Source organism: Tarenaya hassleriana, unplaced genomic scaffold (assembly GCF_000463585.1).
Source record: "Tarenaya hassleriana unplaced genomic scaffold, ASM46358v1 Cleome30, whole genome shotgun sequence".
In the NCBI taxonomy this organism is placed as follows: domain Eukaryota; kingdom Viridiplantae; phylum Streptophyta; class Magnoliopsida; order Brassicales; family Cleomaceae; genus Tarenaya; species Tarenaya hassleriana.
Genome location: NW_010966178.1, coordinates 1,152,311 through 1,170,335, shown reverse-complemented (window position 1 = coordinate 1,170,335; position 18,025 = coordinate 1,152,311). Strand labels below are relative to the sequence as shown.

General features: G+C 32.4%; 2 protein-coding genes across 3 annotated transcripts; one reads left to right on the top strand and one right to left on the bottom strand.

Moving 5' to 3' along the window:
- Window positions 1–5,355: 5,355 nt before the first annotated feature.
- On the top strand, window positions 5,356–8,315 carry LOC104820383 (AP-3 complex subunit delta). The gene has a single exon (XM_010550806.2). The coding sequence runs from the start codon at window positions 5,558–5,560 to the stop codon at window positions 8,123–8,125; it is 2,568 nt and encodes an 855-aa protein (XP_010549108.1). The 5' UTR covers window positions 5,356–5,557; the 3' UTR covers window positions 8,126–8,315.
- A 6,363-nt stretch (window positions 8,316–14,678) lies between these two features.
- LOC104820382 (L-Ala-D/L-amino acid epimerase) lies at window positions 14,679–17,575 on the bottom strand. Of its 2 annotated transcripts, none has more exons than XM_010550803.2 (6): window positions 16,999–17,575; window positions 16,364–16,474; window positions 15,820–16,036; window positions 15,403–15,736; window positions 15,101–15,162; window positions 14,679–15,012 (listed from the first exon to the last, which is right to left on the bottom strand). In XM_010550803.2, exons 1-6 carry the CDS (start codon window positions 17,419–17,421, stop codon window positions 14,939–14,941), a joined length of 1,221 nt encoding a protein of 406 aa, XP_010549105.1. In that variant the 5' UTR covers window positions 17,422–17,575; the 3' UTR covers window positions 14,679–14,938. The 2 variants fall into 2 exon arrangements, with proteins under 2 accessions (XP_010549105.1, XP_010549107.1); XM_010550805.2 differs by having other exon boundaries at window positions 14,679–15,006.
- Between the last annotated feature and the right edge of the window lie 450 nt (window positions 17,576–18,025).

Below are 18,025 nucleotides of genomic sequence, written 5' to 3'. Positions count from 1 at the left end.
TTGTGATAATAAGTAACAAATAAAATTTTAAAAGGTATCATAATGTGTGATATACCTCTTTGTGGATCAGAAGAAAATCAATACTCATAAGTTCACCATCTTTCTTGACATTTTGAGCCTCCCAAAACCGTAACAATCGACAAACAATTAGTTGCATTGGACGACCAACGCGTAGTTCAACAAACATCAGACATGAGGAAAGGAAATCATTTGGAGAGTCAGCCATGGGTTAAAGGGAAAAAAGTAAGCTAAGGATGTGAAGAGGAATCCAAGGACAACACACACTTGGAGATTTGTAATAGTTGTAATGAGGTATATAAAAACGATCCTGCTTCAGAATGATATGTATAATAGTATAAATAAAATTGAGTAATTATAGATGAAAGTAAGAGTGGGAAATTATTTCAATTCATAAAACACTAACCTTGGAAGAAAAGAGATGAGGATTCCAAGTGGCCCCAAATCCGTTGAACTGTTTATGAATCATTTGTAAATATTTGGTTTGTGAAAACTATGAAGGGAGAAGAAACGTTTTTTTCTATTATAAATAATAAGTGTCGTGAATAAAATATATTGGTAATTACTATTTTATTTCGTCCTTATTTGATTGCAATAATCTAGGAGTTTGTTACGGTTTAAGTTAATTTGAAAAAGAGTTGATTGTGTATTTAACACACAATATTTTGATTTGAGTAAAAATGGAAAGAGGTTGAAAAAATATGTTGAAACCCAACTTGCAGATAAGGCAGGCGTATCACTCCTTCCTCCAGATGTGTCAGTTTGGATCTTGTATCTCCCCCTTCCTTGGACAAGACGTTGCGTTCACCTCCATCTCGCATGTCTTCGGTGGGACGGTCAACTCTTTATTGAAGGGTAACTTCTCAATCATCTAACCATTTTTCCCGTTTTTGCTTTGGTTTCCGATATATTTGAGTCTTTCGACCATACCAGGCAGGGTCCGGCATCATAAGCATGATGTAGTTTTGTTTTTTAATTTGTTGTGTGTTTTGGAAAAAACGGGAAAAAATTGTTTTAAGCGGGATTTATGTTATCACCAAATTCTGGGGGCTTTAACCTTGGCAGGCGGGTCCATAGGAATGCGTGGGTATAGTTTGGTCATTTCCCAGCATATTGGATGCGCTTTTCCTTTAAAGGCAAATTGAAGTGTAGTGAACAATATGTAATTAAACCATATTAGGTTGGATGTGGTTTAAAGAGTTGAGGTTATATTGCTGTGAACCGAAAAAGTGATCAATTTATTCCAAACTCTTGAAAAATCTAAAATATTAAATTATAAGTATATGTAAGTTTGAAGTAGACTTTAGAAACAAAAGACAGAATGTAAAAGTGATGAAATAAACAGGAATAGTTAAATATTTCTTTATAAAGTAATTTCTATTTGATGCGTTGTTTTTTCCCGAGAGTCTTCTTAGTTTGAGCGCCAACAATGTGTTGTGCATCTTCATGTGCAGCCACCTACCGTTATTGACATTATAAAAGAGTCGTTATACCGTTATTAATATAATTTTGTAAATAATATGTAATTTTGTACGTGTTTTTAGGCTATTGAAACACATCATACCTGAATTTTTGACATTGTGATAAAGTCACACAATTCGGATATAGAAACACTCTCCATTTTCATAACCGTATGGATCGGTTCCTCAATTTTTAATGCGATGTCGATGTTGTCTTTAAACCTACGGAAAATAGTACAATATATGAGCATAACATATTGATAAACGGTATATAAATAATAATTTATGAGATATACATGTTGATAAATGTTCTGTTCGCGTCGACTTCATCGTCGAAGAAAAATCTGGAAGCTGATGTGGTGTTAAGAAATAATGACCCTACAAAAAATATTTAAGAAATTTAAACAAAAAAGGAATGCATATATTTTTTATGGTGTTCTTCAGCTGTTTTATTAATAATAAAATATAATATAAAAAATATATGAAATCTATTTAGCGTTAGTATACGATTAAGAAAAAAGTACGTCTTCTGTACTTTATTTTTTGAAAAAAAAAAGCAGAAATACAAACAAAAATATCAAAAACAAATGTAACACTTGTTTGAAGAATTTATAAATAGTGAAAGATACAACATTTCAAATATTTATATACCTTGCCATCTGTAAGTCGATAACAACTATTTGCTTGGTTAACAAATGTTCATTGTGAGTATCTCTAATACTTCGGACACGACCAATGACATCTTTGGTAAGGATAGAAAAATATAAAAATTAGTAATGTTTAATAAATAATTTAATAATTTATGAGGAAAAATGTACCGATAATATGTTATGTCAACGCACCTGGTAATTCTTCATTTTTGTTAGCCAAGGCAACCAGTTCGTCATAGTCGCGGAACCTAAAAATCTCCTTAGGTATCACAACAGCGGTATCATCAACTTCTAAAATATTAATCCGTTCAGTGAAACGAAGAGATAACTTGAAATCAGTTAGCTTGAAGAGGTCGTTGGCTCTAACAACATCAAAATCAGTTAGAAGATAAACTGCTCATTCACGCAACATATCTTTGAAGCGACTCAAACGTTGTCGGTTTATAGATCCATGAATAACAGTAGACTATAAACCGATAAGCAAAAAAGGTAAAGGAAATAATCAGTAAAAATAAAATAACATTATTGTGATAATAAGTAACAAATAAAATTTTAAAAGGTATCATAATGTGTGATATACCTCTTTGTGGATCAGAAGAAAATCAATACTCATAAGTTCACCATCTTTCTTGACATTTTGAGCCTCCCAAAACCGTAACAATCGACAAACAATTAGTTGCATTGGACGACCAACGCGTAGTTCAACAAACATCAGACATGAGGAAAGGAAATCATTTGGAGAGTCAGCCATGGGTTAAAGGGAAAAAAGTAAGCTAAGGATGTGAAGAGGAATCCAAGGACAACACACACTTGGAGATTTGTAATAGTGGAGATTTGTAATAAAGCGGATGTGACAGAGCTTTTGTAGATATAGGGTCCACTCAACATCTATATATAATAATGGAGATTTGTAATAAAGTGGAGCTTTCAATCCGTCATAGACTCTTGGAAACTTTGTGAAATAAAAAATAATAATTGGCCCATAATCTATTAATTGGATAGTTATTTCAAAAGCGTTAGTGTTATTTTTAAGACGGTAACCTCCACATTCATGTAGACATTTAATCAAATGTTAATCACATTTAAATTTAATAATTGAATGTAATGACTCGCTGGCAGTAGTGGATTAGTGGGAAGCCTCCATTAGTGCATTAGTGGATGAATGAAAAAATAACGGAAAATGTAATGAAAAACATTAAAAACTCATTAACTACTTAAAAGGTGGAGTGTGCATATATTGGTATTAAATACCAACAAATTTTTATTATAGCCATGATTATGATTATAATTATTTTTATTTTTTAATTATAAACCAACATAAGATGAACACAATCCTATACATAAATTGAACAAAATATATATATACGTATATGTATATATATATACGTAAACGCTTTTTTTTAATAAGGATATAGTAAATATCTTTTTTATATACTCAATTAGCATACAATATTAGAAAATAAAAATTAGAAAGAAAAATGGTTATTATAAAAAGAGAGAAAATGTTTTTATTAAATGATAAATATAAATTTAAATAAATGTCACATATGATGAAAAAGCTTTTGTTAAAATATTTTTTAAGTGTCCTAAATATTTAGTGGGTTTTCCATTTTTTTGTAATACGCCTTTTATAATTGTAAATAATTATTATTAATAAGTGATAATCTAACCAATTTATATGTAGTTTAAAAATGGTTATTTAAAAAAGAGAGAAAATGTTTTTATTAAATGATAAATAAAAATTTAAATTAATGTCACATATGATGAAAAAGCTTTTGTTAAAATATTTTTTAAGTGTCCTAAATATTTAGTGGGTTTTCCATTTTTTTGTAATACGCCTTTTATAATTGTAAATAATTATTATTAATAAGTGATAATCTAACCAATAATTTTAAATAATTATTATTTTTATATATAGAGTTTAGTGATAATCTAACCAATTTATATGTAGTTAATGAGTTTATAAATGATAAATAAAAGATTGAAAACAAAATGCCACATGGATAATGACATGGAGATAAAGTGGCTTCACCAAATATCTCCAAATCCAACTTTTATATATATAGATTTGTGATGAAAATCGGAAAAATTTGAAATTGAGTGTGGGATTTTGTCAAATTAAAAATTGATGTACTAATTTTACACTAATAATTTGTGTGGGTTTATGTCATTTTCTCTTATTATTATTATTATTATTATTATTATTATTATTATTATTATTATTATGGGTTTGTTTTGTATTTCCATTGTTTTCTAATATTGGGTCAATCATGAAAATGTTCAGTTCCTTTTTTTTTAATTCACACTTGTATTCATATGACAGATGTCTGTTAAATTAGTGATGTTGTCCGAACAGTAACTTTCATTAGCTCATATGGATTATGGAGTTTCATTAGCCTCTTTTAATAAAAATAATAATAATAATAGTTCCTTTTTTTTAAAATACTACCTAATGATGAAACCAAACTGATATTTCTGTTGTGACAAAAAAAATAATAATGTATTTGCTAACATTTGTATGGTATTTATGTCTCTCGATCGGCTTTAAATTTAGGTTAGAACTTGGAAAGAAAAATTGGGTTTATATGATATAAAATGACAATAAATTTAGAATAATTTCGACGACAATATTTACTTATTTTTATTTTCTATAATATTTATTAAAAAAAATATTGAGAAACCCATCGCTTCGGCATGTTTATCTTGAAAAATATATTTGGATGCTTTTAGATTCATTAATTTATAATTCTTCTATATCGTCAATATGATTTCATAATTAATAGAAAAATTCTAATAGTACATAAATTTTATAAATATATCAAATAATACTAAATTTTTAATTTGATCTAATTAATATCTATTAAAATATTTTAAATTAATATTTCAAATATTAAAATCGATTATAATTTTCAAATTCGAATCAGACGGTTATATATAAATTAGATATAATTTTTTGATATAAAAACTAATCAAAGTTATAAATTGATTTTGATTTTATAAATTTAGATGTTAATTTAGAATATTTTAATATTTGAAATGTTGATTTAAAATATTTTAATGTTTAATGTATCAATTAGATTAAATTAAATATTTATTTGACATATGCAATTTTCCTAATTAATAAAAAAAAAGTAAAAGGAAGAGATATTAAATTGGATATTCCAACCCATTATTCAATGGGTTTCTATGTGTTTTGGGTTTGATCCAACCAATTTTAACCCAAACACTTTTTTTTTTAATTGGAAAGAAAGCCATTCATCTCTCTCCCGTGAACTCGCAAACGCCATCATGAAAAACCCTCGAATCTGATCTCCGATCTCGCCCTCCAAGATCTCTCTGTTCATGGCTACTTGCGATTTCTTATCATAGCCCCATCTCGATTTCGATTCGCGATTCCCGCCTCTCGCTGTTCCTTCTCTTCCCTCTCCAATGGCGACGTCGTCTTCCAATTCGCTCATGGACAGTCTGTTTCAGCGAAGCCTCGAGGATCTGATCAAGGGTCTTCGTCTCCAGCTCATCGGAGAATCCGCTTTCATCTCCAAATCCCTAGATGAAATCCGCCGCGAGATCAAAGCGACGGATCTCTCCACGAAATCCACCGCTCTCCAGAAGCTCTCTTACCTCAACGCACTCCATGGCATCGACATGTCGTGGGCTGCGTTCCACGCCGTCGAGGTCGTGTCCTCTTCTCGCTTCGCCCACAAGAGGATCGGTTACCACGCCATTGCTCAGTCCTTCAACGACCAGACACCTGTTCTGCTCCTGATCACGAACCAGCTCCGTAAGGATTTGAACAGCACGAACGAGTACGAGGTTAGTCTCGCTCTTGATTGTTTGTCTAGGATTGGAACTGATGATCTAGCTAGGGATTTGACGCCCGAGGTTTTCACGGTTCTGGGTAGTAGCAAGGCCTTCGTCAGGAAAAAAGCTATTGGTGTTGTCTTGAGGGTTTTCGACAAGAACCCTGATGCTGTTAGGGTATGTTTCAAGCGTCTTGTCGAGAATCTTGAGAGCTCCGATCCTCAGATTCTCTCTGCAGTGGTTGGAGTGTTCTGCGAGCTCACCACAAAGGATCCCCAATCGTATCTTCCCTTAGCTCCCGAGTTGTATAAGATTCTGGTGGATTCGAGGAACAATTGGGTTCTGATCAAGGTTCTCAAAATTTTCGCTAAGTTGACTCTGATAGAGCCGAGGTTGGCTAATAAGGTGGCTGAGCCGATCTGCGAACACATGCGGAGGAGTGTAGCTAAGTCTCTGGTGTTTGAGTGTATTAGGACCGTGGTGAGTAGCATGAGCGATCATGAAGCAGCTGTGAAACTTGCGGTTGCTAAGATCCGGGAGTTTCTAGTTGACGATGATCCGAATCTCAAGTATCTTGGTCTGCATGCCTTGTCAATTGTTGCTCCGAATCATTTGTGGGCAGTTTTGGAGAACAAAGAGGCTGTGGTTAAGGCTCTGAGCGATGAGGATCCGAATGTTAAACTTGAGGCCTTGCGGCTGTTGATGGCAATGGTGAATGAAGATAACGTTTCAGAGATCTCCCGGATTCTTGTGAATTACGCGCTTAAATCAGACCCTTTATTCTGCAACGAGATTATCGGTTCCATCCTGTCAGCATGCTCCAGGAACGTATATGAGATCGTAGTTGATTTTGATTGGTACGTGTCTCTTCTCGGGGAAATGGCTAGAGTTCCACATTGCCAAATAGGGGAAGAGATTGAGCATCAGCTGATCGATATCGGTATGAGGGTCAAAGATGCTAGGCCGCAGTTGGTCTGTGTTTCTCGGGTGTTGCTTATTGATCCAGCATTGCTCGGTAATCTGTTCTTGCACCCGATATTATCCGCCGCTGCTTGGGTTTCCGGGGAATACGTCGAGTTCTCTAAGAACCCATTTGAAATTGCCGAGGCCCTTCTGCAACCGCGGACTTGTCTCTTGCCGCCTTCCATTAGAGCCATCTACATAGAGTCCATCTTCAAAGTTCTTGTCTTCTGTATGAGGTTGTACTTCTTGGGCCAGGAACCCGCTTCCTCATCTTCTGTTGATGGACCTAGTCCCGTTTTTTTGGAGAAGAACGGCTTCACCCATGAATCTGTGGTGAATCTAATGAATTCAATTGAGTTCTATTTGTGGCCGTTATCTGGAACCCATGATGTGGAAGTGCAGGAGAGAGCTAAGAACGTTCTAGGGTTCATCGGTCTGATAAAGCAAGAGATAGTCGAGAAAGAAAGCATCCAGAACAGTGGAACCGAAGCTCTGAGAGTCATAGGGTTCATGGAAGAAGTGTTCTCGCTCGGTCCTGTCTCTGCGACTGCACAGGAAAGAGTTTCTGTACCAGAAGGGTTAGAGCTCAAAGAAAATCTCGGAGATCTGCAAGACTTTATCCAACCCATCGAATCAAATGTGTTCTCTCCCACAGACAAAATCAGCTTCTCGGTTTCGAAACTCGGAATCAGAGATCAACAGGAAGAGTCACCTCCGCCAGAACCGGCATCTCTTCTGGCAGAACACCGCAAACGGCATGGCCTATATTACCTTCCCTCTCAGAAGAACGACCGAGACAGCGACGGAAACGATTATCCTCCGGCAAACGAACTGGCGGACGAGATATCGGTAGAGTCGTTTAACCCTCGGAGAAAGCAGGGTCAGTATAAACCGAGGCCAGTGGTGGTGAAACTGGACGAGGGAGATGAGTCAGCCTCAGTGAAAACGACAAAGGAGGATGTGAAGGATGATGAATCTTTGTCACGCGCAATTCAGAACGCTCTTATGGGAAAGGATGAGAGATATTTGGATACAGGGAATGGAGAATCGAGCTCGAGAAGGGAAATAAATCATGAAAGGGCAGAGAAGGAGAAGGAGAAGGAGAAGAAGAGAAAGAAGAAGAAGAAGAATGGGGAGAGAAGTAGCAATAAGCATAGATCAAGGCGAAGAACAGATGAAGAAGAAGAAGTTGGTGATTCGAAGCGGGTAATGATCCCAGATTTTCTCTTGTGAGAAAACGGGTTTGTGATTGAGATCTGGAGATTTAAGGTTTGTGTCGGAGAGCTCTTGCTGTTTTTTTTTTTTTTTTAATTTAATTTTCTTTTCTTTTTTTGGGTTATTATTGTATAGTGATTTTAATGTATCAATTTACTGGTTTTGTGAAATGTAAACAGATTTGAGAAAGAAAAAAAAACTTGTGGAATTCAATGGCTTAATTAACCACTAAAATAATCTCATCTATAAAACGTTTCACTAACTCTGTAATTATCCTTCTTAAATACAGAGATTAATCATTGTCCACAAAAAGGGTTGTATATATAACACACCATATAATGCAAGCATGATGATCCATTGTCCATTGTTATATGTTCTCCGCATGACGAAGAGCATATATATACACACACATATATATATATATATAACCATCCACTTTGAGTCGAAAGAGTACACTGTTGACAGTGAAGAAGATGGATGATTCCATTGATATACAAATACACCATACAAAATACTACACCACGCATACAGTTTAACAGTAGACAACAACATCAATATGCAACCACCATGACCATGACCATGACGATCATCATCATCATCATCAATGACTGTTATTCCCAACACTTGAAGACGACGACCAGACCCACGAAATGTGTATATATATATATCACTAATTAAACCTTTGATATATAGAGAGAGAAAGATGACAGACACACAAACTCAGATGATACATATATATATATATATATATATATATATAAGCATAGATGGGGGGATGGATATAGATTCATCAGCACTTGGGGTAAGGGAGCTTGCATTGGGAGGAGACACGCCTGGCGTTGGAATATGCATTGAGTAACCGCAGAGACATGGCTTCTGCTGTCTCAGCCTCTGACAGCACAGCCCTGACGGCGGAGCCGACGACGTTATCGCGGCGGCGCATGGACTCAGCTGTATTGGCGAACACGTCACCGCCCCTTCCGTCATCGCCGTCATCGTCAGGATCAGGATGAGGGCAAAAAGGTAAATGAACTTCTCCTCCCTCTTCATCGCCATTCTCTCTGTCTCTCTTTGATTTTGTGTTGTTTCTCTGCGCTACTGCTCTCTCCGGTATGCGTTTTATGTCTATTTATAGAGATGAAAAAAAGAGAGAGAGAGAGAAAGAAGACTTTTTTTTTATCTATTTTTTTTATAAAAGATTAAAAAGGATCAATAAAAGCAAAAAAAAAATATTTGAAATGTATAGCAATATATAGCACTTGCACCGTAATCTATTAGTATTAGATGCTTTTTTTATTTATGTGCATAATTACGATATGTTAATAAAAAAAATACATACATACATAATTATTACACGTCTATATATAGAAACTTGCAATATATAAATACGTAGGCGAAGTCGATCATGTTAATACGAATTTGATTTATTCCCAAAAAAAAATATTTTACGAAAATACTATTTTTATTTTTATTTAGGATAAACAAAAAAAGCCTTCAAATTTATTATTTACATAAAAAAATCTATTTAAAATTCATTATAAAAAACAATGAACTATTAATTTTAAACAAAAATACCATTAACTATATAAATTTTTAAAAAACAATCTTTTACTTTGAGTTTATTATAAAAAATCATCAACTATTAATTTTAATAAAAAAAAATTAATTATCTATCTACATTACTCAAAAAATATTTTATTTAAAATTTATTATAGAAATCTATAAAATTTTATTATATATTAATATTTGATAGATTGGGTATATTTATTGATTATAAGTTTTTTTATTTAAAATATAATACTTTTTTGAGAATTTGAAATAGTTGATAATTTTTTATTAAAATTATTATATAAATCTATGAAAAAAAATTAAAGTGATAATTTTGAATTTCTAAAATAATAATATATAATAAAATATTAAAATAATAATTACAATCAATAAAATATATTCAATTTGTAATATCTCAAATATTAATATATATTTGTAACGTTCCAAGACAGCTACAGAATGATGAAATTACCTTCACACCAACACGAGACTTTCTAACGTTTTTGTCCTCACTCGTATACATCTTGAAAAGTATTTTCCAAGGCATCTTAATTAAGACTACTTCAAAGCAAACACACTTAGCTTTGATATTCTCTTAGGATAGGCAATCGAATTCTTGTTGGTATGAATAGTTCAATCAATTCATTTAAATTATCATTGACTGTATAGTCTCATACCTACACCGCCCTCGGATCTCTCTCATTCCGGTGCATTCGATTCATTCATGTATATTCTGGTCTAGCGGTACTAGAGAAATCGCTCATTGTCCGTACCTACACTGGCGATCACTCTCCATCCTCATTCTAGTTCGGTATATCACAATATTTTTTATATTTTAATAATTGATTATTTTTTATTATAATTAATAACTAATGATTTTTATAACAAATTTAAAGTAAATATTGTTTTTAAATAATTTGTATAGTTAATAATATTTTTGTTCAAAATTAATAGTTAATGATTTTTTATGATGAATTTTAAGTAGAAGATTTTTTTGGTGTAATTAGGCCCTTTTTATTTTGTCGGCAAACTTCTACTTCCAAAAATAAGAAACTATTACTTAGCAAATCGTAGTGCTACAAATATAAAGATGTTCGTGTGAACATAAGAAGGCCACAAAATCACGTCTTACAAAATCAGGAAACATTTATATATATATATATATATAACTAAGTAAACATATATGTCAGCATCTTAACCTCATCTTCGATTTCAGTGAAATAAAAACAATAGAAAAAATAGTATGCCACATCCCATAATAATATTTAATACGTAAAAGGTTTCAATTTTAGAATGAGAATGTTTTGAAGTTCTGTTTTTTTAATAAAATTGAAATAAAATAGATATAGAGTTTGGTATCCCAAATTGTTTATGAAATTTTAGAAAAGCACTTACCAAACATCTAATAATTGCCTTAATATTACATTTGAAAAAAAATATATGTTAAGGTGTTATGAAACATCTAAAACAACAAATGTCAGGAATCATTTCATCACATGATTTAAAAATCATATAATTATTTACCAAAAAAAATCATATAATTAACAATTACTTACAATATACTTGATTGTAGATCAATATTTTAAATTTTGTTTAAAACTCTGGTTTGATTATTTTTTAATTGGAGTTTTTATTTTGGAATATATTATATTCTGCTGGGTTTCATTATAGATTTTTAGTTCGGCTTAAATATGCTCAACATGGGCGGATCTATTTTCATATAAGTAGGGGCACATGCCCCATTCACATTAAAAAAAGAGAAATATTATTTATAGTTTTAATTAAATTATAACAATGCCTCCACTAAAAAATTAAGTGATGCCCCCTCCATTTTTTTTAATTCTAAATCTTTTTTTTCAATTTTTTTCTACCAATTTCACATTCTCCTTCATTTTTTTAATTTTTTTTCCAATTCCAAATTAATTCTGTTTAATCTTTTATCAAATAAAAAAAATATAAATCCAATAATAATTAAATCCAAAAAACTAAAACCAACAAAAATATTAAGTATTCTGGATTTTATTTTAAATATTTTTTTATCTTTTATTCATTATTTCTAAATATCTATCATATTAATAAATTTGTTTTTATACAAATCTCATAATTAATTTAATAGAGAAATCTATTGAGAAATTTCTCAAAAATAATTTACAGTATCAAAAATTTAATGATCTATTTAACGAATGAATTCAAAATTGCTCACTTATATGACAGTTGTTAATCATGTTAAAATAATTTTACGTAGTCAGATTGGTGATCAGCTTTTGAGTGATTTTCTAATTTGTTTAATCGAAAAAATATGTTTGAGATAATTATAAATGAAGTTGTTATGGATAGATTTTAAAAAATGAAAGATCGGAGAATTTAGCTGTAGAATGAAAAATATTTTTGTGATAATATATTTTTATTAGTTTTTTTATATTTTATATAATATTTATAATTATTGCCCCCATTGAAAAAAATTTCTGGATCCATGCTCAAACTCCCTTTTAACAAAAACATATGTAATATTTTTTTATTATGTTATACTATTTTAAAACTACTTCAGAATCCAATCCATTTTGTTTAAAAGGCCCATAACCAATCGATATTTTATGTAATATTCACATATACTATTATTTAAATTCGATTTAGTTTGTATATCTAAACCAAGATAACTGTATATAACGCAGATGAAAACATTATCTTTTATATATGGGTCAACTGAAATGGAATTTTGTGAAGAAGAAAAAAATTGAAACGAAGGAAAGTTGTGGGACCAAACATTGAATTAATTAGCCGAAGTCGAGAGCTCAAAAAGGACAGGCTTTCGGTGATGTTACTTTTTTCTTCCCATATGGTTTTATCCTTATGATACATCCCAAGACTTTTTCACACATATATATGTATGTATATGCATGCGTATATATTAGGGTTCTTGAATAAAGTTGGAAATGAGAGGAAGCGTGCGTTTGGGGATCCGTGTGATTAATCATTAACCACAATCACTTCAATGGAGTATTTATTATTATCATTATTATATATGATTATTATTTGATGATTTATTAGTATCATCCAAATTCCCCATTTTGCAATTTATATTTTATAAATACCTTTTTTTGGTTATTAGCAACAATTCATTCCACTGCTTGACTTCGTACAAAAAGATATTAATTATAATATTAAATGGTTATTAAATAATATCAAGTTGTTTTTTAAGATTTCTAAAATTGTATTTGTATAAAAATTTAAAGGTAAATAGATTATTTTTTATAATTTATAAAAAAAAATATAGCAATAGTATAGATCATAAACTTTTTTGCATCTATATTACGTAATAGTTAATTTATAGAAACAAAAACGATGGCTAAACATTTTGTTTCCTTCATTATTTTTAAAATTAATAAGAAAGAAAATACACGATTAAAAGAACATGTGTTATTACTTATAAGCGAAAGATCCTCGATCTCCATGGATAACTTAATAATTAATGTGCCACGATCTCTTTTTTTTAAATAATAATTAATTTTTAACTCTAATGAGAAAACAATTTTGAAATCATGAAAAAAAACATAGTGATTTTATAGCTTTAAGATCCTCACGCTCAGTGTGACAATTATCATTGTTATTATTTATTGTTGTTGATATAGATAAATATAATGGTTATATTGTTCGGGATGATATCATTAGCATGTTTCATGTTTGTATATGGACTTACATATACATACATACATATATATATATATATGACTAGTTAAGAAAGTCATTTACAGAATTCTTTCTATCTATTTAAATATAATTATAATGTAAAAAAAAAAAGTAAAGAATTATTTATAGATAACATTATCATTTCGTGATTGTTAAATTCTTTTTTCCCTAGCATGATATATGTGAGCATCTGCCTAATAAACCATAATTTACATTTATTTAACATTAAAATTTTAGAATTTTTGTTTGACAAGATAATTAAAATAATTTTATTATCTTTTATTTCTGTTCCGATTTGAGATGAGTAAATTTTTTAAAATTATACGTATACCCAAAATTTGTGTAAACACTTTGAAAAATGTCCAATATGTTACATATTTTATCTTTTTTTTTCTCCCCCACTTTATAAAGTGTTTAAAATTATTATTATTCACTAAGAATTTTGCACGCCTTACCACCACACCTACCAATTCTCACTATGTTTTGTTTCGGAAAAAAAGTCAAAAACAACAGTAGAAACCCTAATTTATAATTTACATTTTCTTTTTCTTTTTTTTTATTTGCTGCGTTTATAATGATTTTGGAATATGAATACCCCTTTAGGAAACTCAATAATTAGTTTTTTTTAACGGAGTGTCGTGGACCAAACCTAGATTAATTTTGGGATCGAGAATCAATAATGTGATTTGAAATATATATCTATTTCTAAATTTGAGGTTCGAATTCCAGATGAGACAAATATTTTGCATTTATATATCACCTATTAAACTATTCAAGTTTAGGTTTAAATTAGTTAGCAGATATATATAATTAAAACTGATTTAGTGAAAATAATATGCATTGAATTAGTTAGTACGTTAGTAGATGGGATTAGAATTGACATACAGAAATGATATGTAAGTTTATGGTCCGAATTAAGTACGTGTATCCTTTACAATTATTAACACTAAAAGTTTAAATTTTCATATTTTTTGTTTGAAGAAAGTATTTTTCCTTTCACAATAAAAAAAAGTTGTTGTTTTCAGACTTTAAAATTTGGCATAAATTCATTATTGAATTTTTTGGGTGTATTATCTCTCTCAAGTACATAGGAATTCTCCATGCGGTCGTGAATATGAAATTATTTGATTTTTAATTCAAATATAATACTGAATCATAATGAAAGGCCAAGCATGCAATGCAGCCGAAATAACAATGATGATGCTAATATTTTCTTTAAAAAATCTAAATATTTTAATCGAAACCAAACCGCATCAAAACCAGAAACAAATAATATACTATACTAATTTGATACAAATTTTAGAATGTCGAATAAACCGTTTGCAAACCGAACCGCTAAAATTCTGAACCGAAATTCGAAATGGCTATCCCTACTAGAAATCGAGTAGGAATGATTATTTTTGTTTTCAGAATACCCATTTCGATATTTTTTTTAAATCTAAAAACAAATAGAAATAGACATTTTTACATTTACATACCATTTGATCTAAAAACAAATTAGAAATGGGCATTTGGGTTTTCCATATAACACAAAAAGATAAGGGCTATAACCATAGTGGAAAATATGATTTGTGATGAGATCCAAAGAAGAACTTATTAAGAGATCTCATGCCATTGAAGAGATCCACCATGGCCACTAGTATTCATGAACTTGTATACAGCTCCTGAAACTATAAGATTTTCAATTGAAGATATTAAAAAAAAAAAACTGCAAGTTTCGGTAATTTATAAATGGGAAAGATGAAAGAGAGTGCGTACCTTCGTAGCCTCCTTGAACAGGATCTTCTGCTAGAAGAAGTGGGGTGTCCAAGTCTATGTATCTGTAATGACAGGAAAATCTTGTTCATGATATGAATTTTGACTTCAAAGATTGAGAATTCTAGGGACAAAAATGTCATTTTTACTGTTTATTCGGGTACCCGTGAGTAATACCCGATCTCGAATCCAATTACTCGTATGATTTTCGGGTTTTTATTATGGATCTCATCTCATGTAGTACTTGGGTACCCGACCCGCAGGCGGATACCAGAAATTCGAGTTTTTTTTCCGTCGAAACATACCTGAAACACCCGAGGCCGGCAGCAAGATGACCGGAGAATCCCATGGCGAGTCTAGTCTCTACCATTCCACCGATCATCAGCTCCATTCCAGATGCTCTTGCCAACTCAATGATCTCAAGGGCCATGAGTATTCCGGATTTGGCTGGTTTGATGTTAACCACATTCGCAAGATTACCCTCTATGATCTTCTCGAGATCCTTCAAGTCTCGACAGCTCTCGTCCGCCGCAACCGAGATCCCGAACCTGTCCCTTGCCATACTAGTCACGTGACCGAGACCTTCCCAATCGTCTCTACGGACGGGTTGTTCAAAGAGAATCGGTATAACCTTCATTTCTGGTTAAGACAAATGGCAAAGCGATACTCTTTCCATTGAAAGGCCAGACTAAGATAGGGAGCAACGAATGAAATGATCTTACCATGCAGTCTCTCAAGAACTTCAATGGCTTCCTCTGGACTGTAGCCTTCATTTGCATCCAAAATGAAGGAACTAGTCGGGTGGACTGAGCGTATGGCCCGAAGAACTTCAATGTCAGCATCAAGATTCTTCCCCACCTTGAGCTTCAAGGTTTGAAACCCTTGTCTTCTGTATTTGGATGCCAACTCCATGGCTTCCGCTGGAGAAACTATTGGAATCTGATCATATTATTACCATACAACTCTGTCACAGCCACATCCATTGATTACTTTTCACCCAAGAAGCCATGACTAGAACCCTAACGAACATCGATTTCCAGACTATGAAACTGAAACCCAACCAGCAACCACTACTCTTAATGGTTAGATTGTCAAAAGGTTATCATTCTCTTTCTCCAATACCTGTAAAAATCCTATTCAAAGTCGCCAACATATACGAGTTTCTGTAATTAGACCCATCATCGCAACTGTCCATTGATATCTGTACTATTCTCCAAGCAGAAAATGATGGGGAAAACCCAGAAGAGTTAAGGATAAGAACCAAACTGTTATGTCAGTGACAATCATGTCTGAAGCTCCACCGAATAGACTCCACAATGGTTGGCCTATGCTCTTTGCCGCTGCATCAATCAATGCCATCTCCATCCCAGCTCTGACCTTTACTACTCAAACCATATTAGCAATTTCCAGTTTTGTAAGAGTGAGATCTCAGAGATTTTCGAAGAACACGAAAAAGAAAAGGGCTACTGCCAAATCCCTTCTCAAACACACACAGAGAGCCTGTAATAAACATCACAGCCAACAAGTATATCACAAGGAAACCGCAATGTATTTGGTGTTTGATTCATTTCAACATCAATACTGGGCTCATGATTTGATCGACATATTCCATACAAATCACTTAAACCCGCATGAAAATTGGAACCCAACAAGTTTTGTTATGGCTTTGGACATATTCAAGGTCAGGACCAAGCTTTATCAAGCCAGAGATGCTGAGATGAAGTCATGATTGTGCATTTTAGATATACAATAAAGATATGAAACTTTTCAGTTTTCATGGTTTCAGAGAATACTACTAAATCAAACGATCACCATAGCAACATACTTATAAGAGAAAGCAAGCTCCAGAGAGAAAGAGCCATTAAAATGGGCTATTAAGCAAGGGGCAATTCCACACTTACAGAGGCAAATTGATGAACAGGGAGGACTCTACCGATCTCCCGAAGAACATTCCCAAGCTTTGCCGGGGGGGAATTCCCCAGAAACTCGCATGCTTCCCGCGCTTTCGCCATGGCCGTCGTCTGATCCTCCGCCGTCACCGACGGCAAAACAGGAGCTTCACCCCAACCGACACACCCATCGCTCAGCTCAACTCGAATCGCGACGTTTCCCACATAATCAAGCCGAGAAGAAGCGATCGTGAAGGGCGAGAGCAGAGAAACGTTGAGCTCGCGATTCTCCGCTCTCCGGACGCGCACCGTGAAATTCTCCATCAGGGTTTTGAAATTCGACGCCTCCATGACAATGGGTATCGAAGATTTCGGAGGGTTTTGGGATCCAGGGGTGAAATTGAGGAAAGGAGAGGAAGAAAAAATCGAAATCATCTCGCTAGGGATTTGAAGATTTCACGGGAGGAGAGTGCGGTCGTGTCGGCTCTGTAACACTTTCCAAATTCGGCCATTGGAAGAAAGAAACGTTTCATTGCATGCAGCTCTAGCCTCTCGCGAGCTTGACACCGTCGGGCTTTTTTTCCCTCCGAATTCGGTAAGGAAGGTTAATTAATAAAAGAGTAAAACTAATTTCTAACGATTAATATATAAAGTTTTGGTATCCATAATTTATTATTGTTTAATACTGACTCCATTTAATTTTACATACAACAGATATTAAAAAAATAAATATTATGTCTAAAATACTTTTATTTAATTAGAATTAATTTTTCTAATTATGATAATTTGTTATTATCTTTCCCAATATATCATCTATCAAATTTTTTCTCTACCGTCAAAATATACTTTTCAAAACTAATTTTTTTTCATTTTCAATTGAAACAACGAAAATCTAAATTTTTTCCCCTAAAAATTCAAATTTGGAACCAAAATAGCACAACTACAACCAACAAATGTCTATATATTAGATTAGAATAATCACAAACAAACAAATTTTTTCCATAGCTTCTTATAATATTATTTAGGAGAAATGACATTT

Excerpts from the sequence above, each read along its gene's own strand:
- LOC104820383 (XM_010550806.2), top strand. The coding sequence starts at position 5,558 with ATGGCGACGTCGTCTTCCAATTCGCTCATGGACAGTCTGTTTCAGCGA.
- LOC104820382 (XM_010550803.2), bottom strand. The coding sequence starts at position 17,421 with ATGATTTCGATTTTTTCTTCCTCTCCTTTCCTCAATTTCACCCCTGGA. Across the intron at positions 16,475-16,998 it reads CTGTTCATCAATTTGCCTCT|GTCAGAGCTGGGATGGAGAT; the intron begins GTAAGTGTGGAA and ends TGAGTAGTAAAG. Across the intron at positions 15,163-15,402 it reads GCCGGCCTCGGGTGTTTCAG|ATACATAGACTTGGACACCC; the intron begins GTATGTTTCGAC and ends CTGTCATTACAG.